Source organism: Mercurialis annua, linkage group LG6, assembly GCF_937616625.2.
Source record: "Mercurialis annua linkage group LG6, ddMerAnnu1.2, whole genome shotgun sequence".
NCBI lineage: Eukaryota > Viridiplantae > Streptophyta > Magnoliopsida > Malpighiales > Euphorbiaceae > Mercurialis > Mercurialis annua.
Genome location: NC_065575.1, coordinates 4,436,542 through 4,460,351, shown reverse-complemented (window position 1 = coordinate 4,460,351; position 23,810 = coordinate 4,436,542). Strand labels below are relative to the sequence as shown.

Genomic DNA, 23,810 nt, shown 5'->3' with positions numbered 1-23,810 from the left:
AATTAAAAATTATTTGGTATTTTGAATTATAAAAAAAAGTATTTAAATTATTACAACTGAAAGTTTATTAAATTATAAAATTAGAAAATTTATTATGCAATTGGAAATTACCCCTTAAATTAGTAAAGGTAAATTGTTACAACTATTTAATATTGCAGTAGTTTTTTAATTTATAATTTATTTACTTTAATTTAATAATTTTAAGAGATACGGTAGTTTTATTTAATAAAATCTACTATCTAATATTTTGTAATTTCAACTATTAATTTGCAATATTTCATTAATACATATTAACTAAATTAATACTAAAATTATTTGAATAAAATATATAGTGACATGTCCAATTATTAATAGTTACTTTAAAAAGCTAGATATTTTGTAAACAATCCTATTTTTGATTAAAATAATTAATTACAATAATTTACAAAGCAACCACAAACCAAAAGCGGGAAGAATTAGATATACCCTGTATGTAGAATTAGGGTTTTAGGGCTTATGCATAGTTAATAGTAATTAATTAAAATAAAACCCAATTTCTTTAATTTTGATTGAACTGAAGCTTGCAGTTGCAGAAGAAGGGCGAAAAAAAATGGAAATTGATTTGGGAAAAGTCCCATTTGGTATGGATTTTCATCCCAATGATAATTTAGTAGCTGCTGCTCTCATTACCGGCCATATTCACCTGTTAAGTCTCTCAAATTCTTTATCTTGGTCACTAATTTTACTTTAATTCCAATTTGCCCTCTCAATTTTGACTTCTTCCCACTTGCAGCTACCGTTTTAATGCTGATTCCTCATCTCAAAGGTGAGTTTACTATTTTTTTAGCTTTGTTACGGTAGTTTATTAGTTACCCTTTTGTTTATATAATTGAATTATGCGTGATTGAATTATGTTTAATGAAGGGTGTTGGATATTCAAGCACATAGTGATTCTTGTAGAGCTGTTCGTTTTATCAATGGCGGCCAAGGTAATAGTAATGTGTTTTTTTTTGTTTATTGATCTTGGGTTTATGCTGTTTATTTAATGTGTTAACTTTTGTGTGGATTGTATTATTGTTTAGCGTTGTTGTCTGCGTCAAGTGATCGCTCAATTCTAGCTACGGATGTTGAAACTGGTTCCGTTATTGGTCGTGTTGAAAATGCTCATGAGTATGTCTTTGTTTCTTGTTTCGTTAAGCTTGCTTACAGTTTCACTCAATTTATAAAAAAATAATATATCTGTTTTGATGACAAACTATTCTTGTGCAGGGATTCTATTTTTAGCTTGATCAATCTCACAGAGTCAACAATTGCAACCGGGGATGATCAAGGATGTATTAAGGTTGCTATACTTGGATTTTGTTACCTATGTCACCTTTTTTATATTATTTTTAAGTTCAGCCTTTCTTTTTAAGTTAATGTATCCTCAATTCCTTGCAACTGCTGTTTCTGTCATTGTATTTAGGTGTGGGATACCAGGCAACGTTCGTGTAGCAATACCTTTAATGCCCATGAAGACTATGTTTCCGATATGACTTTTGCTTCTGATTCCATGAAACTCCTAGGAACAAGGTACCATCTTATCTCCCTTCTGAAGTCTTAATGCTAATTTTTCTTTTTGAATGCGTCTTAGTCCTTAAGATGTTGAGAGTCTGAGACCAACGTGTTATCATTACAAGAGCATTTCATAATCCTGAGATATTTCTTTTGTATGTTATTAATGGATTTTTATCAGGTTTTGAAAGCCTCATGTTATATTGCATGTGCTTGTTAGATAAACAACAACCCTACTATCATTTTCAATTTTTCATGTTACGCCTTTCTGATTCCTCTGAAAAGCTTAATGATACATGTGTGCATCTGAATATCTTACCATGAGTATATAATTGAGATTTGCAAGTTTCTATTATATTATTCTCCATGTTGCCTTTTGAGGTGAAAAATTGAGAAGGTTTTGTTCTTGTTTTTACGTTCTGTTAGTGGAGATGGGACTCTTTCAGTATGCAACCTACGAAGTAACAAGGTAAAATGTTCTTATGCTCAAATAATACGTCAGGTGCATCATTTCTGAGATTCACAGTGTGATCAATTTATTCTATGTTTTTGGCAGGTCCAAACACGGTCTGAATTTTCTGAAGAAGAGTTATTGTCTGTCGTTATTATGAAGGTATTCTTTCTCTGGTAACATGTTTGGAAAATTTTGCAGTTTTGTATATAAGTTGCACATGCGGGGAAGAAAAAATAAAAATAGATTACTTAATGGTTAAGACGTTTACTCTCTTCAAAAGAGTGAAATACTATTGTTTATGGGGAATGATGTGCAAGTAACATAAATGTATTTTAGGCATTAGCACGTAAATATTTTAACTGATGAAAGTCATTGTTAACCAATTAGACAGGCAAAGATATTCATTGTTGTGATACTTCATGTATTGTAACATGTAAATTGTGGTTAAAACAAAGATATCAATTGATTATCGTAATACTTCTTGTACTATAACCTGTAAATTGTGGTTGCCAGAATGGTCGGAAGGTGATATGTGGATCAGAAAGTGGGACGCTGTTACTATATTCATGGGGATTTTTCAAGGACTGCAGGTATTCTTATTCCACAAGAATGAATAGTAGAAACACAAAATAGTCATGACAATATTTTCGTTTCATGAAAATGATAATGTCAAGTGGAAATCTCGTCTCTCAGTACATCATTTGTGTGTGCATTGCATGTTTGTTTCGTGCTTCTTGAGATATGCTGAATGAATTTTTTTTGATATCCAGTGATCGTTTTGTTGCTCTCTCTCCAAACTCTGTTGATGCTCTTTTGAAGGTTAGTTAGTTAATTTTCACTTTTCTTTAGCTTTTTTTTTTGGTGTTTTATCAATTTATTTTTTATATATGGAAATAAACACATATACCTTTTTCATTTTAGCTTGACGAAGACAGAGTCATTACTGGATCTGAGAATGGACTCATCAGGTGAGAATGTACTGAATGTGAGCAATTTTTCATTCCATCGGATCACACTTCATCTTATTTTTTCCTTCTCTGATTTTTTTTTTGTTTCTTATTGCTTTTGTATTTTCTAAATACATGGCAGTCTGGTTGGCATATTACCAAACAGAATCATCCAACCAATTGCTGAGCATTCAGAGTATCCCATTGAGCGCCTAGGTATTTTCTACGTATTTTCTTCGTTGCAACTTTACATCAGCTATATTTGCCTATCACATAACTAATGTTCAGGGGGTTTTTGTCCATATATTTTTTGATTTTTACGTCGTACTTCTGGCAGTACACCAGCCAATGCTAGATAGAGATCTATTTATTTAGTAATCTTTAAGTAAACCCTTTTTGTATTAATATTCTTCAAAATTTCTTTCTTCAACTGAACATGTGTTTTACCTATTATAACAAGCTTGTTTGGGTTTGTTCTTCTAGCGTTTTCGCACGACAGGAAGTTTCTTGGCAGTATATCACATGACCATATGTTGAAGGTACAATCAAGCCACAAACATTTTCTTAAGTTTTTTTTCCCTCAAAATTTTCCTAACTCGAGCTTTATATTTTCTTTTATCATTCAGCTTTGGGATTTAGATGATTTGTTGCAACCTTCTGAAGATGCTCAAAAGGATCAAGATGTTGCAAGTGACAATGATAGTGATGAGATGGATGTTGATTCTAATCCTCCCAAATCCAAAAGTGGTATAGAATATTTTCTCTCTCTGGCTTTTTTCTTTTTCTTCTGTTTTTTAATTTCTTATTTGAAACACGGGAAATTCTTACCCAGATCTGGTTCATGAAAAATTCATGGACGTTTCCAATCGAATATTAGAAAAATGAGAAGAGAGCAAATTGTGAGAAGAGAGAGAAAACTGTGTTAGATTTTTTAAAATTTGATTGGATAGGTTCATAAATTTAATTTGTGAATCTTTAAGCTTATATTGCATAATGATGGAGATAGATTTGTTTCATTCTTCAAATATCAATTACAAAATTTAATACATTTTTGTTCAAAAAAATTTCATCTGCAACTGTCAGAAAGATCAAATCCTTCTATTGAGATAGTTCCATAATACTCTGAAATATAGAAACATTGCTTACCTAGTATTTCACTATCCAGTAAATATCATGTCCCAAACTAAGAAACGATATATGTCGTGTCTTTTCATCGGGAAAGAACTTATTTTGAATTATACATATTAAGGACACTTGAATATGTTGAGGTGACTTTTGTCTAGTTTTATTTTTTTTCCCCATTCTTTCTCGACTTCCTCCATTTTGATTTCTTCGTGATGTATGACATCTGTCTCTGTCATGAGTATATGTTGAAATGTCATTTAGGTTTCTGCTGCTGAAATCATTTAGGTTTCTGCTGCATATGATTCGATTTTTTTTATGTTTGCAGGCAACAAGAGAAAAAACGCACCAACTAGTAGCAAAACGAACAGCTTTTTTGCCGACTTGTAGAGGAGACAGTGGTAAGCATTTTCTTGGTTATGTTGCTATTACCGCTTGTCAGTGTGGATATCCGCGTCATGTGTGACCTGAAAACATAGTTTGGCTAGAAGAGGAGGCAAAGAAGGCAATTTTGATCACATAAGATACATATTTTATTTTATTTACTTTAGTTATTTTGATATGAATATACAACCGAAAAATGCATCTCTTTTAAATGATATTTCTGTAGCGATCTAGTCGCAGACTTAAGTGTTATTCTTTGTTTAAATGTGAATTTTCATGCTCAAGGGTGTCATTCAGATTTACACTCATTGGTAAATTCCTTTAATTCCTTTTTAATTGAATGATAGATTATAATCTGGTTATTAAGTAATGATCATATATTTATTGAGAATGAGCTAGAAGTTTTCTTATAACATTAATTTGGTTAAGCAATAATCATCTGACAAATAAACTACTATTACATTATTTAGGTAAGAAATCCTCTTATTAATAAAGTAATTGTACTTTCTATAAATTATTATTTCAAATTAGTAATAGATGTTTATTTTAAATAAATTTATAATTTAACCTCTTAATTAATAATTTATTAATTTTTTTAAAAAAATATAATAATATGTTATCATCCAATACTTTACATGTAGTATAGATAAGAATCACTCAATATTAATGAACCCAAACTACACAAAAATAACTAGACTATAGTTGTTTGCAATATCTACCAATAAGTTAAATAAGCTATTAAATTATTTGCCTCCCATTGCCAACGGTTAACAACAGAATTTTTTCACCTCCTATTGTGCCCTAAAAAAGGATGACAATTTTTGTCATTTTTGTACAATTCTATTATCTATTCATCCTTTCTCCTTAACAAAATATTTCCTTTCCTCCTTTCGGTGCTTCTAAAATGGGAAAGGCGGTGGTTTATCCGGCTTTAGCCACCGCCTTCGTCATTCTCATGATCACTTCTCGGATCAACAAACACGACAACAAACCTAACCTTGTTGGTTTAAACCGTCGTCTTGGAAACCCTTTTCCGATTCCGACATTTGATCCTTTAGTCGTAACAATTCATAGAGTGGCCGAGGCAAAAGGATTGTCCGAACAAGGTGATCCTGGCCATAGGATTGATACGAACGTTGTCGTTGAGGCTGCCGGAGATGCCCATGAATATGTAAGTGATGACGGGGCATTAAATATGACCCGAAGATTGATGTTTTTATTCCCATTTATAGACAATGCACCAAAGGATGGAAAGGTAAATTTTGAGGAGCTACAGAATTGGAACAAGGAACAAGCTGTTGAACGCTTGATTTATAGAACAGAAAAAGAAATGGAATTGCATGATAAAGATGATGACGGAAATATTAGTTTTTCTGAATATTTTCCTCAATTTTCCAAGGAGCACATAGGTAATTTTTAATTGTTTCAAGTTAGTTTTTAGTATGATTTTGCTATCCTTTTCTTTTCTTGTTCTTTTAAACTTTGAAAATTATGGGTGTGAACTTTTTGAGGTCATTAAATTTTTGTGCTATTTTATTTTGGTCACGATATTTTAATTTGTTTTAGTTTAGTTATTGAACTTCAAAATTACAACCAACAAAAAGTGTTTTAGTGATTTTAAGTCAAATTGCATCTATGTGTCTACCAAATCTTGTCGCATCATATAGCAACAATTCCGGCAAAAAAAAATATAGCAACAATTGTTTTTGCAGAATTATGTAAATAAAAGTTTAGAGAATGTAAAAATTTAAAATTCATAAAAAATTTAAGATGAAGTATGATGTAACATGATCTAGTCGACACTTGCCCAATTTGTCCTAAAATCACTAAAAAACTTTTCATTATTTATAATTTTGAGATTTGTCTTCTAAATTAAACTAAATTAAAGTTTTCTGATTAAATTAAAGTAAAATGAATTTTATATGACCCTGAAAATGTGACACCCAAAATTGGTTGTTCTTTACATTCTAGATAAAAGTAAGTAAGGCAAACTATTTATATATCCATACTTTATGATAAATACATCATAATTTTAAAATTTTATCATGTATATAATCATTATTTTAACAAGGCCAAATATATTCAAAATCTGCTTGGTGATGTGGCACACTATTATATATCTCAAATATATTTGATAAAGGACGAAAATATGATAACATAAGTAAAAATTATAATAAAATTAATAGATCGGCTATAATTACGGGTAGATAAATTAATTTTGCCTAAAAACAAACTACAATTGCACATGCCTCATGCACCGATTGTAGCTAGGTAAATAATCTTTAAATCGATTCTGAGCGGTTGTGATACAGCTACAACAAATAATTAAAATCGAGAATAATTAGTCAAGAAAATTAATTAAAACCGCAACATATAAATTAGTTTTTTTTTCTAAGAACATTATATTATCTGAAATGTATAATCTTTCTTGAAAGGATGCAAATCAGACTATAAATTGTAGCCTGTTTCTCTATTTATTATATTTTTGCGGTTTTCCCTTATTGGATAGAAGCTAAAAAAATGAATTTGAAAAATATGTAGAGAAAAATTCAGTGGCACATGGTGAGGCTGGATGGTGGATGATACAATTCAAAAATGCAGATGTTGATCAAGATGATTTTCTTGACACTGATGAATTTAATGAGTAAGTCTATATTATTATTATTTTTATTTTTCTCATAGATTGTGCATTTTAGACTTATTTTTCTTGAAAATTCTGATTAGTATTGTTTTAAATTACAGCTTTTTACATCCTGAAGATAGCAGCAATGAAGAAATTCAGAAGTGGATATTGAAAGAAAAAATCAGGTATTCATTAGTTCCTTGTAGTAATACATAGGGACGGAGAGAGCGGGCGCGGAGTTGGGCCGTCGCCCCCCTCCGCGGCCAAAAATAATATTGTGCAATATTTTATAATTTGTGTCGGGTATTTCTAAGTAAGTAATAAGAAGGATAAATTATCTACTTGATAAAATACAATATATTTTAATCCATATTATTCGTTGACTAACCATTTCATAATTATAAAAAAACTCATAATTTTTTTTAAATAATCTATCCAACTTTATCAAAACATTAACGATATAATTTTTCATGCAAGTTTTTTATCTTATTATGTTAAAATTTGTAATTTTTTTTTTCCAAATATGATTAATTTTCATATTAAAATGTATTTTATAGCTATCAACTATATCATATATCTTTTTAGTTTGTTGTTTGGATAGAATTGACATGAAATTGAAAATTACTCGACTAAACTGACATAATTTTTTCTATTGATGATATATTTATCAATGTCAATGGATGTATTTATTTATTTTGCCAAATTTATTTTTACAATTAAAAGAAAATAACTACCTATAGTTTAGCATACAATATCAAATTGAAAATAGTTTTCTCTAATAAAATAAAACTCAGGTTGCTAGACGATGATGGAGATAAGCAGATCAATTTTGCAGAATTCTCGACCCATGTTTACAGTGTTTACAAGATTTATGGAGAATTTGAAGCCATTAAAAATAATCTTTCAACTCCTGAAGAAAAGTTTGAAGCTCTTGATACCAATAAGGATGAGTAAGATATTATTACACATCTTAAAATAATGTTTTTTTTAATGAATATCTTAAAATAATGTTGACAACATAGTTTAATTAAATAATTTTTCACACATAATTTATAATATGTTATAATGTTAATTGGCTCTTTATACCAATGAACAAAGACAAAATTTATTAAAAAAATACTCTTGAAAATTATTTTGATCATAAACTCAATTTTTTTCTTGGTTCAGATTTTTAGATGTGAAGGAATTATTACCCATGCTTAGTTACCTCAAGCCTGGAGAATTATCATATGCTAGATATTATGCTAGCTATTTGATCCAACAGGTATGAATATTCAGTTTCTACAAATAATAAATGAAATTTTAACGTGTTTTATAATTTTAATGTGAACTTTTAAATTTGACAACTTAAATATTTTTTTATATAATTCATAATTCTGGGTAATCTTTTTAATAAAAGAAAAACAGTTGATGTTGACAACATAATATTTACCCTTCCGCTATCCACTTTTTGATGTTTTATCAAAAGATTATTTAATGTTTGTGTAAAAATTTGATAGTCCGTGTTTAAATTGTTATAAAATTAAAAAGTCACTTTAAAATTACAAAACATACTAAATTTTGCATTTGTTTTTGCAATTATCCCTAATATTTTCTAACTTTTTTTCGAAGTTCTCTAAATTTTAATTTGATTTGAGTTATTAATTAAACTTTACTTATTCACTCTTGAAATTGAGTTTGATTTAAAATTAAAAAAAAAAACTATCTTCTAAAATTTATTTTATTTTAAAATAAATTGAACAAAACTGAATTTATTTTTTTGATTCAGGCTGATGATAATGGAGATGGTTATTTAAGCCTTGAGGAGATGCTGGATCATGAACATACATTCTACACCACTGTGTATGACAATGTTGATTTGTATGGTGATGATGACCACTTCCATGATGAACTTTAAATGTGATTAATATTTTTTTAGGGAGATTATAGTTTATTACATTAAATTGTAGTAACTATAATGCATATAATTAGCCAGAAACAATTGTAGAAGGGATGTAAAATTAAATTAAATTCATTCATGACGTGCTTTTTTCTTTTGGATCTATCTAAATTATGCGAAAATAAATATAAATAAATCACTATACATTTATAAATAAAATATATAATTTAAATATAATCAAAATTTAAATTTATAATTAGTTTGAATTAGTATAAATTTAACTAATATTACGTTTTGTATATTTAAATAAAATTAATACAATTTACTAAGTTAAAATCTTATTTTCTTTATATTCCATAATTTTAAATTATTTTTATCTATAAAATTATATTGACAGATTATTCTCAATATTACATTTATAATTAACCTGTATCATTTGTATTTAAGATTGTTTTACTTGTTCAATTAAATAGTGTACACTATAGTTGAAGGTGCACTAGAATAAGATTAAAATTTGTAAGAAATGATGTATTAAAACAAGTTAGTTGTTTGTTTATTTAGATTATTTCAGTAAATATTATCTTTATTATGTATTTTTAAAAATAACAGTATAAAACCATTTACTTGAAATTTTAAATATAATTCCATTATCTTTTCACACACTTCTATTCAATTTTAAATTATAATTATATTTTTATAATAATTAAATTATAATTGTAAGATTATAAAAAAAATTAAATTATAGATTAAATTTTATATTACTAAAGTCTGGGGCCTTAAAAAGAAATTGATGTTATTATTGCTGCTTGGTGGTATTATTTGAAAAACAATAAAATACAAATGCTACTGCAATGACTGCTAAATTCTTAACCAACTGTATGTACCTAACTCACTGTGCAGCAGAACCACCGTACAAAAGTTAAACATGATTCCTGATTGGACCATCATATATTTTAAAGATTTTATCCACCGTCGGATCTAAATATCTAAATACTTTTCTTATAATACTTCCATTTTATATGGGACCTACTCTTCCACTAAACTGAGTTGTTATGCACCAAATGGTCAATTATTGTCTGATCTGCAATTCCAACCGTTGATTAACACTCTCCATCTTCTATTAAACTAATCCAACAATTATGTAATTATATGATTAGAATCAGTGATCGTAGCAGTGTCAAAAAGGATACGCCAGTGGCAGCTTCAAGAGTTTTCGCCCAAATAGTATTAAGTTTTACATCAAAATTGTTTTTTCTTCCACAGTTTACTTTATAGAAAATAGGCCGAATTACTTAAAACCACCCACCTTATAATATTTTTTCATTTATATCATGATCTAAAAAAAATTTCAATTGTACTCTATTTTTCATCTCTACCATAATGAGTTGAATTGACCTATTTTTTTTTAAAAAAAAGTTTAAATTAGTCCTTTATTTTTAACTTATATTCTAATAAAACGTTAATGTTAATCATTTATATATCTTGTTTTCAATATTTTCATCTTTAAATTAATTAAATTATCAAAAAAAATATTTTTGGGGTACAAACGAAACATAAAAATCAAAAATAGGGTACAATTGAAAATTTTCCTAGGTCATGGTATAAATGAAAAAAAGTTATAAGGTGAGTGGTTTTTAAGTAATTAGACCTTTTCTATATTAAACAAATATTCTCGGTTTAAAATTATCCATTGTCCCTAACTTTAGGACCTCCGTTCACTAAAGTTCCTAAGTTTCATTTTTGACCATAAAATCTCTTGAATTTCGATTTCAAAATCACGAATGTTCTTTTTGTCAAAAAATGACTAAAACATCCTTAATTAAAAAATAAAAAATCTAATCCAACCAAACCAAATCTAAAGTTACACTCGATTATCTAACCGCTACCCATTTACCCACTCAATCCAATTGCCGCGCTCCACCGCACCTCACCCACCCACCGTCGCCCCAGCCATTGCCCATCCACTCGCACGCTGGCTTGTCTTCTCAGGTGGTTCGTCTTCTCACCTAAGATGACACTAGGTGATCGAATGGGGGATGGTGGCGAATATCAGAAATAATGGAGGTGGTTTTTTGGTGGGTGTGTGGCAGCCGGTGGGTAGGTGTTGATTTTAAGTTTTGTTAGATGGTTTAGATTTTGTTAGGTGGTTTTAAGTTTTATTGTGTTGGGTTGAATTGGTTTAGGTTTTTTTTCCTTTTTTTAATTACATGCTAATTAGGGGTATTTTGATCATTTCTTTTGGCTAAAAGGATGTTCATGATTTTTAAATCGAAGTTTAGGGGGTTTTACGATCAAAAATGAAACTTATAGACTTTACTGATCAGAGGCCCTAAAACATGGACGGTGGATTATTTTAAACCAATATTCTCAATATACTTTTTCAGATGTTATTTAAGTTTTGTACATTATACTAATAAATTATGGAAAAGGGTCATCCGTACTCTTATGATTTGGGATCATAATCAAATGAGCGCTCAACGTTCGAACAGATTTAACTGTGCCTCAACTGACATGGTTTTTACATTAGGAAAAAAGGGTCATCCATGTTCTTATGGTTTGAGGCTAAGATCAAGTGAGTCTCCAACGTCTCGGAAGATTCAGTTGTGTCCCCAGCGTTTAAAATTTTGAACAAACATGCCCTCTAATTTGACACCGTCTCTAATTCCGTTATTTCAATCCTATTTAGCTATTTTTGCATAACAAAGCATTGTATAACTAAATTTAACTAAGAGAAATACCTTATCTTGTAACTTTGGCGGCTATAGAACCTTCGTCCATGGTTTCTTTAGGTCCAAGATACCTCGGTTTAATACGATTTACAGAGCATTTATTCCACATGATGAGACCTTTATAGGTGTATTCGACATTGTTATTTTTTTGCGTATGCTTGCTGAAGGAGACGACGATAAGAGCATATGTTGAATTACAACTCAATTTACTTTTTAGAATTTGAGGAGTTTGGGATTTAGGAATTTGGTAGAAAATTTGGGACTTAAGACTTAGACTAGAAGAAGATGACTCTTATAAAAATCATGACATCAATTAAAAGTCATGTCAATAATGACAATAACAAAAGAATAGCCACGGAGGATTGAAGTAATGGAGTTGGTGTTAAATTTGGAGGCCTGCTTGTTCAAAATTTAAAATATTGGTGGCATTATCTTAATTTTTTCGAACGTTAAGAATTCATTTGATTTTGACATTTTTTTAGCTAAGGGAAAGCCATGTCATCAATGGCAACAATAAAAAAATATCGACGTAGGACTGAAGTAACAGAGTCAAAAATGGTGTCAAACTGATAGACCTGCTTGTTCAAAATTCTAAACGTTGAGAGCACAATTGAACCTTTCTGAACGTTAAGAACGCGCTTGATCTTGCCTCTAAACCATATAAATATGGATGACCCTTTTTCATAATTTATTTAATATTTATAAAATACATTTATATATTTATTTATAATAAATTATATTATTAATTTTAATAACATATAATCTACATAAGTTCATATATTTTTAAATTATTAAAAACATTATATTTTAAAAATATAAAATAAATATATTTATTAAATAATAGAATACATTAAAATGCATATGTTGTGTGTACTTTAAATTGTTGAATAGATTATACAAATCTATTTTGTTTAATGTTATATATTAAAACTTCCAAACAAATTGAACATTAATTATTTGAAGTGTATTGAAATAAAAATTAACAAATTTTAATAATAATATTTATAATAAAAAGTTAAAAGTAAAATAGGATTACACTATTTTTCATCTCCAACAATAAAATTACACCATTTATGGAGTGAAAATCGAAGTACATTAAAATAGAATGTAAAATAGAGTGCTGCTTAAAACATTTTGCATGCGAAATGAAGACGGCCTAATATGTCAATCCACTAAATTATAAAGATTAAAATTAATCTGTATTCAGATCATTTGCGAGTTGTATCAATATAAACATGATACAAAAATTAAATAAATTAAGCATGTCAATTCGATGATCTGTTTAATCCACTTGATTGAATATATATGATCCATATAAATAATAGCAATACGATATATTTTATTTATTAAATGTATGAAATACGGACAACATAAACTTAATATATTTAATATATTTACGTGAACATAATAAAACATATTTTATTTATTTCTGTAACAATTTGTCACTTTTGATAAAATGTTCGAGTAATATTAGTACCATATACATGATATGGTACAATATGTAGATAAAACGGATTGCACAGATTTATGCATCATATGTTGTAAACTGTCTAAACTGACCAGTTTGTGTATGAAATGAATACGTCGACGATTAAATTTAAATTTATTATTTTTCTGTATTAAGTTTCACGTTTATGATTTATTTTGACATTCCTTTTTAAATGAGATACACTGTATAAATTTCCGGAGTTTATTATACATTATGATTTACTCGTTAAATAAAAAGAAATAATTATTAAAAATATTCATGAGACTAAATAAAACTAATCAAATCCTTAATCACAATTGAAAAATATAATTTTTTTTTATAAAAATACTCAATGAAAGAATTTAATTGTTTCGAAAATATATCTATACTATATATAAAAGCACGGATGGAGGGGGGGACAGGCAAATCTACTGAATAATCCTTTTCAGTTTACTACTAAATAAAAATTTTATAGTCATTAACTAATTAATTATTTAATTAATCACTATTGTAGTTAAAGTTCTAATTAGAATAAGTAGCTAAATTATCTCCAATTTAGTTTTTAGTATGTAAAAAATAATTAAATTGTCTCCAAATTATTAGGAATACCTATATTTTAGTTTGATTGAACTACAAAATTAAAAAACTGTATTTAGTCAATATATTATTATTTAAATTTCTATTTTATTATTTTTAAAGATATTATTAATAAAATTAAGTTACTTATTTAATTATGGTTATTATAAAATCAAAATCAAAATAAATTAAGTATGGAAAAAAATTTAATAACCGAATATATAATATTTACTTTTACAAAAATTCTTAACTAATTTAATATTAATTATAAATAAAAAATTGATATAATTATACTGAATTTACTAATATGTTCATTCACGAGTTATGTTACGAGCCACGTGCATAGCACGTAATGCGAAACTAATTAAAAATAAAAGACATTAAAAATTCATTTGTTATGTCTTTTTTAAATTAAATAAATTATGTATTTTATATAAATAATTAAATAATATTTTCAATTTTGTACAATTGGTAAAGTGTTTGATAATACCATATACATGATATAACACAATATGTAACTCAAAACAGATTGTACGGATTTATATGTCACATATTATAAACTGTATCTAAATTGGCCAGTCTGTATATAAAATGAATACATTCAAAATTTAAATTAATTTATTATTTTTCTATATTAAGTTTCACGTTTATGATTTTTTTTTTACATTCCTTTTTATGTGAGATGCACTGTATTAATTTGCGGAGTTTATTATACCTAATAATTACTCATTAAATAAAAAAATTAATCATTAAAAAAATTAATGGGATTAAATCAAACTATCCAAGTCCTTAATCACATTTGAAAAATACAAATTTTTCTTTATAAAAATACTTAATGAAAGAATTTAATTATTTCAAGAATATTTATTAAAAAACAAAAGACATTAAAAATTTCATATGTTATGGGTTTTTTAAATTAAATAAATTATGTATTTTATATAAATAATTAAATAATGTTTACAATTTTGTACAATTGGTAAAGTATTTGATAATACCATATACATGATATAATACAATATGTAACTAAAACAGATTATACGGATTTATATGTCACATACTATAAACTGTATCTAAACTGGCCAGTCTGTATATAAAATGAATACATTCAAAATTAAAATTAAATTTATTATTTTCTATATTAAGTTTCACGTTTATGATTTTTTTTTTGACATTCTTTATTAAGTGAGATGCACTGTATTAATTTGCGGAGTTTATAATACCTAATAATTACTCGTTAAATAAAAAAAAATCATTAAAAATGAGATTAAATCAAACTATCCAAGTCCTTAATCACATTTAAAAAATACAAATTTTTCTTTATAAAAATACTTAATGAAAGAATTTAATTATTTCAAGAATATTTATTAAAAAATAAAAGACATTAAAATTTTCATATGTTATGGGTTTTTAAATTAAATAATTTATATATTTTATATAAATAATTAAATAATGTTTACAATTTTGTACAATTGATAAAGTGTTTGATAATACGATATACATGATATAACACAATATATAACTCAAAACAGATTGTACGGATTTATATGTCACATATTATAAACTGTATCTAAACTGGCCAGTCTGTATGTAAAATGAATACATTCAAAACTAAAATTAAATTTATTATTTTTCTATATTAAGTTTTACTTTTATGATTTTTTTTGACATTCCTTTTTAAGTGAGATGCACTGTATTAATTTGCGGAGTTTATTATACCTAATAATTACTCGATAAATAAAAAAATTAATCATTAAAAAATGAGATTAAATCAAACTATCCAAGTCCTTAATCACATTTAAAAAATACAAATTTTTCTTTATAAAAATACTTAATGAAAGAATTTAATTATTTCAAGAATATTTATTTAAAAATAAAAGACATTAAAAATTTCATATGTTATGAGTTTTTTAAATTAAATAAATTATGTATTATATATAAATAATTAAATAATATTTATAATTTTGTATAATTGGTAAAGTGTTTGATAATACCATATACATGATATAACACATTATGTAACTCAAAACAGATTGTACGGATTTATATGTCACATATTATAAACTGTATCTAAACTGGCCCGTCTGTATATAAAATGAATACATTCAGAATTAAAATTAAATTATTATTTTTCTATATTAAGTTTCACGTTTATGGTTTTTTTGACATTTTTTTAAGTGAGATGCACTGTATTAATTTGCGGAGTTTATTATACCTAATAATTACTCGTTAAATAAAAAAATTAATCATTAAAAAAATTAATGAGATTAAATCAAACTATCCAAGTCCTTAATCACATTTGAAAAATATAAATTTCTTTTATAAAAATACTTAATGAAAGACTTTAATTATTTCAAGAATATTTATTAAAAAAACAAAAGACATTAAAAATTTCATATGTTATGAGTTTTTTAAATTAAATAAATTATGTATTATATATAAATAATTAAATAATATTTATAATTTTGTACAATTGGTAAAGAGTTTGATAATACCATATACATGATATAACACAATATGTAACTCAAAACAGATTGTACGGATTTATAAGTCACATATTATAAACTGTATCTAAACTGGCCCGTCTGTATATAAAATGAATACATTCAGAATTAAAATTAAATTATTATTTTTCTATATTAAGTTTCACGTTTATGGTTTTTTTGACATTTTTTTAAGTGAGATGCACTGTATTAATTTGCGGAGTTTATTATACCTAATAATTACTCGTTAAATAAAAAAATTAATCATTAAAAAAATTAATGAGATTAAATCAAACTATCCAAGTCCTTAATCACATTTGAAAAATATAAATTTCTTTTATAAAAATACTTAATGAAAGACTTTAATTATTTCAAGAATATTTATTAAAAAAACAAAAGACATTAAAAATTTCATATGTTATGAGTTTTTTAAATTAAATAAATTATGTATTATATATAAATAATTAAATAATATTTATAATTTTATACAATTGGTAAAGAGTTTGATAATACCATATACATGATATAACACAATATGTAACTCAAAACAGATTGTACGGATTTATAAGTCACATATTATAAACTGTATCTAAACTGGCCCGTCTGTATATAAAATGAATACATTCAGAATTAAAATTAAATTATTATTTTTCTATATTAAGTTTCACGTTTATGGTTTTTTTGACATGTTTTTTAAGTGAGATGCACTGTATTAATTTGCGGAGTTTATTATACCTAATAATTACTCGTTAAATAAAAAAATTAATCATTAAAAAAAATAATGAGATTAAAATCAAACTATCCAAGTCCTTAATCACATTTGAAAAATATAATATTTTTTTATAAAAATACTTAATGAAAGACTTTAATTATTTCAAGAATATTTATTAAAAAACAAAAGACATTAAAAATTTCATATGTTATGGATTTTTTAAATTAAATAAATTATATATTTTATATAAATAATTAAATAATGTTTACAATTTTGTACAATAGGTAAAGTGTTTGATAATACCATATACATGATATAACACAATATGTAACTAAAACAGATTGTATGGATTTATATGTCACATATTATAAACTGTATCTAAACTGGCCTGTCTGTATATAAAATGAATACATTCAAAATTAAAATTAGATTATTATTTTTCTATATTAAGTTTCACGTTTATGATTTTTTTGACATTTCTTTTTAAGTGAGATGCACTGTATTAATTTGCGGAGTTTATTATACCTAATAATTACTCGTTAAATAAAAAAATTAATCATTAAAAAATTAATGAGATTAAATCAAACTATCCAAGTCCTTAATCCTATTTGAAAAATATAATTTTTTTTTATAAAAATACTTAATGAAAGAATTTAATTATTTCAAGAATATTTATTAAAAAACAAAAGACATTAAAAATTTCATATGTTATGGGTTTTTTAAATTAAATAAATTATGTATTTTATATAAATAATTAAATAATATTTACAATTTTGTACAATAGGTAAAGTGTTTGATAATACCATATACATGATATAACACAATATGTAACGAAAACAGATTGTACGAATTTATATGTCACATATTATAAACTGTATCTAAACTGGCCAGTCTGTATATAAAATGAACACATTCAAACTTAAAATTACATTTATTATTTTTTTATATTAAGTTTCACGTTTATGATTTTTTTGACATTTCTTTTTAAGTGAGATGCACTGTATTAATTTGCGGAATTTATTATACCTAATAATTACTCGTTAAATAAAAAAATTAATCATTAAAAGAATTAATGAGATTAAATCAAACTATCCAAGTCCTTAATCACATTTGAAAAATACAAATTTTTCTTTATAAAAATACTTAATGAAAGAATTTAATTATTTCAAGAATATTTATTATAAAACAAAAGACATTAAAATTTTCATATGTTATGGGTTTTTCAAATTAAATAAATTATGTATTTTATATAAATAATTAAATAATATTTACAATTTTGTACAATTGATAAAGTGCTTGATAATACCACATACATAATATGGTACAACATAAACAGATTGCACGGATTTATACGTTATATATTATAAACTGTGTCTAAACTGGACAGTCTGTATATAAAATGAATACATCCAAAATTTAATTTAAGTTTATTATTTTTCTATATTAAGTTTCACGTGTATGATTTATTTTAACATTCCTTTTTGAATGAGATGCAATGTATCAATTTGCGGAGTTTGTTATACCTATTAATTACTCGGTAAATAAAAAAATTAATTATTAATATATTTAATGAGATTAATCTAACTATCCAAGTCCTTTAATCACAATTGAAAAATACAAATTTTTGTTTTTAAAAATACTAAGTGAAAGAATTTAATTGTTTGAAATTTATTAAGTTTAATTCTTGAATTTATTTTTATTTTTTAATAACCTACAACTATATATAAATATCATAAATTACTACAATTCACCATTATTTTTATTTTAGCAAAATAATAATAATAAAAATAAGGATTATGATTTTGTAATTTTAATTAAAGTCCAGCTTGGAATCCGCGTCTTCTTATTATTCTATTTTCTCTCTCTCTCTCTACCCCTCTCTCACATACACACTCTCTCGCTCTAGCTCTGCTGTCGTTTCCTTCCGTTTTCTAGGGTTTTAAATCGCCGTTTCGCTCGTTCTCAACAAACTACAATCTAAGGTATGCAATTTTTAATTATGGTAGCAATTAAGGTTATTTAGTTACTTGATCTTCTAAATTATTTAAAATTTTGATCTGATTTTATTTGTATTTTTTGTATTGTTTTATTGCTTTTAGTTACTGTAACTGAACCAGATTTGGATCTGCTTTTTCCTTTTTGTATGGTTAAAAATTGTTGTTAGGTTTAGAGATTTGGATGTGTTTTTTTTTTTGTGTATGAATTGAATGGATCGCTTATAGGTTAAAATTGATTTGGCAGTTTAATTGAATTCTGGTACTATCGTATGATTTTATTTTACTAAACGGTTTCTTTTTTCATTAAAAATTCAATAGAATAGAATTATATCAATTATCTGATTGTTTCGAAGTCGTAAACACAAAATTAAGTAAATTTAATTAGACAGAATCTGATACATCAATTATGTTTTTTTTGTTGGGACTAAAGTAGAATCTAATTACGGTAGTAGTTAGTATTTAGCAATAAGATTTTCAGAGTTTAAATTGGCTGTAAACCACTGGCCCTACTAGGCTTGAAACCCAGACCTTAAGAATGCACTCACTGAGAATCTAGAATCAAATTGGAAGAGAATTGAATTTTCAAAGGCATATATGTGTTGTTTAAGCTAATTTTTACAATTTTTTGTGAGTTTTTTTTAATAGAATGTGTTGTGGTTGAGTGGTTTAAAATTTGCGTTTGTCTCGTCTTTTGTGATAATTGATCGACATATCGAAAAGTAAGTTTTTGAATTTGTTAAACCTGATATCTTGTTTTTTTTGGTTCCTTTTATTCTATTGGTCTCAGTTGATCGTGCTAGTAAGTAATAACACTACCAAATTAATTTGAGCAGAGTATGGTGAAATATTTCGTTTCTTTTCTATAATTGACGGGCTTCCTTTTCCAGTGGTTTGAAGTGACAATTTTTTTTCCTTTTTCAAATTTTTTATTGCTTCAATGGAATGCTAGTTGCACTTATGTTTCTGATTAGATTTCAGAAACCGTATGCAAATTTAACATTTGTCACTTTCAGGTTACCAAATGGCCATGGAAGTTACCCAGGTGCTTTTGAATGCACAATCAATAGATGGAAATGTCCGGAAGCATGCTGAAGAAAGCTTAAAACAGTTCCAGGAGCAAAATCTCCCTAGTTTTTTGCTATCACTCTCTAGTGAGCTTGCAAATGATGAGAAGCCTGTAGATAGTCGAAAATTAGCTGGTCTTATACTAAAAAATGCATTGGATGCCAAGGAACAACATAGAAAACTTGAGCTTGTCCAGAGATGGTTGTCATTGGACAACAATGTGAAAGGTCAAATTAAGGCGTTCTTGTTAAAGACTCTTTCTTCTCCTGCAGCTGATGCTCGGTCAACTGCATCTCAAGTCATTGCAAAGGTTGCAGGCATTGAGTTACCTCAGAAGCAGTGGCCTGAGCTGGTAGGATCACTTTTATCAAATATTCACCAGCTACCTGCTCATGTCAAGCAAGCCACCTTAGAGACTCTTGGATATTTGTGTGAGGAAGTCTCACCTGATGTTGTAGATCAAGATCATGTGAATAAGATACTTACAGCAGTAGTTCAGGGAATGAATGCATCTGAAGGAAACAATGATGTTAGGCTTGCTGCAACCCGAGCATTATATAATGCACTAAGTTTTGCACAAGCTAATTTTAGCAATGATATGGAGCGTGATTATATTATGAGGATAGCATGTGAGGCAACTTTGTCTCCAGAAGTGAAGATACGCCAGGCTGCTTTTGAGTGTTTGGTCTCCATTTCATCTACTTACTATGATAAATTAGCTCCTTATATCCAAGATATTTTTGGAATTACTGCAAAGGCTGTGAGGGAAGATGAGGAGCCTGTTGCTCTTCAAGCAATTGAGTTTTGGAGTTCAATTTGTGATGAGGAGATAGACATCTTGGAAGAATATGGGGGTGATTTCACTGGGGACTCCGATATTCCTTGTTTCTATTTTATCAAGCAGGCACTCCCTGCTCTTGTTCCAATGCTGTTGGAGACTCTCCTTAAGCAAGAGGAGGACCAGGATCAAGATGAGGGAGCATGGAATATTGCAATGGCTGGGGGTACATGTCTTGGTTTGGTTGCACGAACTGTTGGAGATGATATCGTCCCACTTGTCATGCCATTCATTGAAGAAAATATTACCAAACCAGATTGGCGGCAAAGAGAGGCAGCGACTTATGCCTTTGGGTCAATCTTGGAGGGTCCTTCTCCTGACAAGTTAACCCCTATTGTTAATGTTGCTTTGAACTTCATGCTCAATGCCTTAACAAAGGATCCAAATAACCATGTCAAGGACACTACTGCATGGACCCTTGGAAGAATCTTTGAATTTCTTCACGGTTCAACTATGGATACACCCATAATCACTCAGGCAAATTGCCAACAAATTATCACTGTACTGCTTCAGAGCATGAAAGATGTTCCAAATGTAGCAGAGAAGGCTTGTGGTGCCCTTTATTTTCTTGCCCAGGGCTATGAAGAGGCAGGCCCATCATCCCCCCTGACTCCATTTTTTCAGGAAATTGTTCAAGCACTTCTCACTGTTACTCATAGAGAAGATGCTGGGGATTCGCGTTTAAGGACTGCTGCGTATGAGACATTGAATGAAGTTGTCAGGTGCTCGACTGATGAAACAGCACCTATGGTATTGCAATTAGTCCCTGTAATTATGATGGAGCTTCATAACACTCTCGAGGGCCAGAAGCTCTCGTCTGATGAGAGAGAGAAGCAAAGTGAACTGCAAGGGCTTCTTTGTGGATGTTTACAGGTTATAATTCAGAAGCTAGGATCATCAGAACCAACAAAATATGTGTTCATGCAGTATGCAGATCAGGTCATGGGTCTCTTTCTGAGGGTGTTTGCTTGTAGAAGTGCTACTGTGCACGAGGAGGCTATGCTTTCAATTGGAGCCCTGGCCTACGCTACTGGGCCGGACTTTGCAAAATATATGACAGAGTTCTATAAGTATTTGGAAATGGGTCTTCAAAATTTTGAAGAGTATCAAGTGTGTGCTGTAACAGTTGGTGTGGTAGGTGACATTTGTAGGGCATTGGAGGATAAAATATTGCCTTTTTGCGATGGGATTATGACACAACTTCTCAAAGATTTGTCAAGCAATCAGTTACATCGGTCTGTGAAGCCACCCATATTCTCGTGCTTTGGTGATATTGCACTGGCAATTGGAGAAAATTTTGAGAAGTACTTGATGTATGCCATGCCTATGCTCCAAAGTGCTGCTGAGCTGTCTGCCCACACCGCAGGTGCTGATGATGAAATGACGGAGTACACAAATTCGCTTAGAAATGGAATTCTGGAGGCATACTCAGGGATTCTTCAAGGGTTTAAGAATTCTCCTAAAACTCAGCTCTTGATTCCTTATGCACCACACATTCTCCAGTTCTTGGATAGCATGTACATGGAGAAGGACATGTATGTTCTGCGACATTTCATTATTTATTTATTTATTTATTTTATGTGTTTAAGTATTTTGAATGCTATGGTTCATGACATTAATTTTTTTGGATCTTTTTTTAGGGATGACGTGGTGATGAAAACTGCCATTGGGGTGCTTGGAGATTTAGCAGATACACTGGGAAGTAATGCTTGTTCTTTGATACAGCAATCTCTTTCTAGCAAAGACTTTTTAAATGAATGTTTGTCGTCTGAAGACCATATGATTAAGGAATCTGCTGAGTGGGCCAAGTTGGCCATCAGTCGTGCCATTTCTGTTTGAAGTTATTGTGGTGGTTTGGTATGCTTTTTTGTTTACAAGTCCCTGCATGCATTTGGGTGTATCGAGTCGGGGTCCGGGGTTGCATTTGTGTCAGGTCATCTGCCATTTTCAGATAACAAAGTTATCAGTCTTCAAGTTGTCACTCTATCTTGCATCAGCACCATGGGGTCAGGAATGGTCGGTTATTACATTGCAGATATGGGAGGTAAAGAATTCTGTTTAAAGCTCCAAAGAAGCAGCCATTGAAGACAAGTTGAAAGGAAAAAGGTAATTTAAATTTGCTGAATATACGAGTCAGGATTGATTGTGTCTCCGTGGTCATGCCGAAGTTTTATTTATGTTGGTTTGGCGCGGTCTTGGCTGAAGTTTATTTATATTGTTGGAATTGATGATTGCAATGATTGGTGGAAGCTAAGTGACACTTGAAGATAAAACAAGTGCATAATTTCAGAAGGTCTTTTTGTCCCCCCTTTTTTTTCTTTTTTTCATATCAGTTCAGCATGATGTCTGTCATATTCCAACCGTGTTTCTTTAGTATATGCGGTTGGGGGTCATCACATAATCGAGGGTATTGCGTCCTGCATCACATTTTTGAATTGTTATTTTTTATAGGTCCTTAAGTCAGTAATATACCTTGCATTCATTCAATCATACAGTTGTTTTTTTTTTCTCATGAATATAGGTTTCTCTTTTCTGAAGAATGTGTAATATTTTGGTCTATCCTTGTAGAGAATGTGTCATAAACTGTTTTGACATTGTAATCTTTGGATGGAGAATTGATTTACTGATGAAATGAGAGTCGTGCATTCCGTCTGTTTTCATGGTTTTTTATTTAGAAGAAACCATCGTCAAAATCTATTTTATCCGAGTTCTCTTTTATCTTTTATTAATGAAATTTACTTGAAGTAGGTAGAGAATTGTAGTAATCAAATCTCTTTCTTAAGGGTGTTTATTTTTTACAAGTGGAAAAATAACGTGTTTGCGAATTTACAGGATATGTAATATTTTGGTGTATGCTTGTACAGAAAGTGTCTTGTACTGTTTTGACTTTGTAATCTTTTGATGGGGAATTGATCTACAGGTGAAGTTAGAGTTGGACCGTTTCTATCTGTTTTTATGGTTTTTCTTAAGAAATCATGAAACGTGCTAATTCATTTGATGCTG

The 23,810-nt window shown here is 28.3% G+C and overlaps 3 protein-coding genes across 3 annotated transcripts; all 3 read left to right on the top strand.

Moving 5' to 3' along the window:
* The first annotated feature begins 500 nt into the window (after positions 1–500).
* LOC126653881 (WD repeat-containing protein 55) lies at positions 501–4,748 on the top strand. The gene is made up of 15 exons (XM_050347873.2): positions 501–684; positions 773–805; positions 904–968; positions 1,062–1,149; positions 1,249–1,321; positions 1,445–1,551; positions 1,960–2,002; positions 2,090–2,146; positions 2,501–2,577; positions 2,758–2,806; positions 2,909–2,955; positions 3,077–3,150; positions 3,418–3,473; positions 3,561–3,681; positions 4,385–4,748. The coding sequence occupies exons 1-15, from the start codon at positions 590–592 to the stop codon at positions 4,444–4,446; spliced, it is 1,047 nt and encodes a 348-aa protein (XP_050203830.1). The 5' UTR covers positions 501–589; the 3' UTR covers positions 4,447–4,748.
* A 511-nt stretch (positions 4,749–5,259) lies between these two features.
* On the top strand, positions 5,260–9,100 carry LOC126686289 (uncharacterized). The gene is made up of 6 exons (XM_050380330.2): positions 5,260–5,849; positions 6,982–7,084; positions 7,183–7,248; positions 7,858–8,013; positions 8,231–8,327; positions 8,832–9,100. The coding sequence occupies exons 1-6, from the start codon at positions 5,345–5,347 to the stop codon at positions 8,958–8,960; spliced, it is 1,056 nt and encodes a 351-aa protein (XP_050236287.1). The 5' UTR covers positions 5,260–5,344; the 3' UTR covers positions 8,961–9,100.
* Positions 9,101–18,753: 9,653 nt separating this feature from the next.
* On the top strand, positions 18,754–23,459 carry LOC126686434 (importin subunit beta-1). Its single transcript, XM_050380478.2, has 3 exons — positions 18,754–18,889; positions 19,918–22,342; positions 22,448–23,459. The coding sequence occupies exons 2-3, from the start codon at positions 19,926–19,928 to the stop codon at positions 22,644–22,646; spliced, it is 2,616 nt and encodes an 871-aa protein (XP_050236435.1). The 5' UTR covers positions 18,754–18,889; positions 19,918–19,925; the 3' UTR covers positions 22,647–23,459.
* The last annotated feature ends 351 nt before the right edge of the window (positions 23,460–23,810 follow it).

What these genes read in the sequence shown, in the direction of transcription:
- LOC126653881 (XM_050347873.2), top strand. Translation starts at nt 590, where the DNA reads ATGGAAATTGATTTGGGAAAAGTCCCATTTGGTATGGATTTTCATCCC. An exon ending in TTTTATCAATGGCGGCCAAG is followed by an intron (nt 969 to 1,061) that starts GTAATAGTAATG and finishes ATTATTGTTTAG; the next exon opens with CGTTGTTGTCTGCGTCAAGT. An exon ending in TCTGAGAATGGACTCATCAG is followed by an intron (nt 2,956 to 3,076) that starts GTGAGAATGTAC and finishes AATACATGGCAG; the next exon opens with TCTGGTTGGCATATTACCAA.
- LOC126686289 (XM_050380330.2), top strand. Translation starts at nt 5,345, where the DNA reads ATGGGAAAGGCGGTGGTTTATCCGGCTTTAGCCACCGCCTTCGTCATT. An exon ending in ATTTTCCAAGGAGCACATAG is followed by an intron (nt 5,850 to 6,981) that starts GTAATTTTTAAT and finishes AAAAATATGTAG; the next exon opens with AGAAAAATTCAGTGGCACAT. An exon ending in ATATTGAAAGAAAAAATCAG is followed by an intron (nt 7,249 to 7,857) that starts GTATTCATTAGT and finishes AATAAAACTCAG; the next exon opens with GTTGCTAGACGATGATGGAG.
- LOC126686434 (XM_050380478.2), top strand. Translation starts at nt 19,926, where the DNA reads ATGGCCATGGAAGTTACCCAGGTGCTTTTGAATGCACAATCAATAGAT. An exon ending in ATGTACATGGAGAAGGACAT is followed by an intron (nt 22,343 to 22,447) that starts GTATGTTCTGCG and finishes ATCTTTTTTTAG; the next exon opens with GGATGACGTGGTGATGAAAA.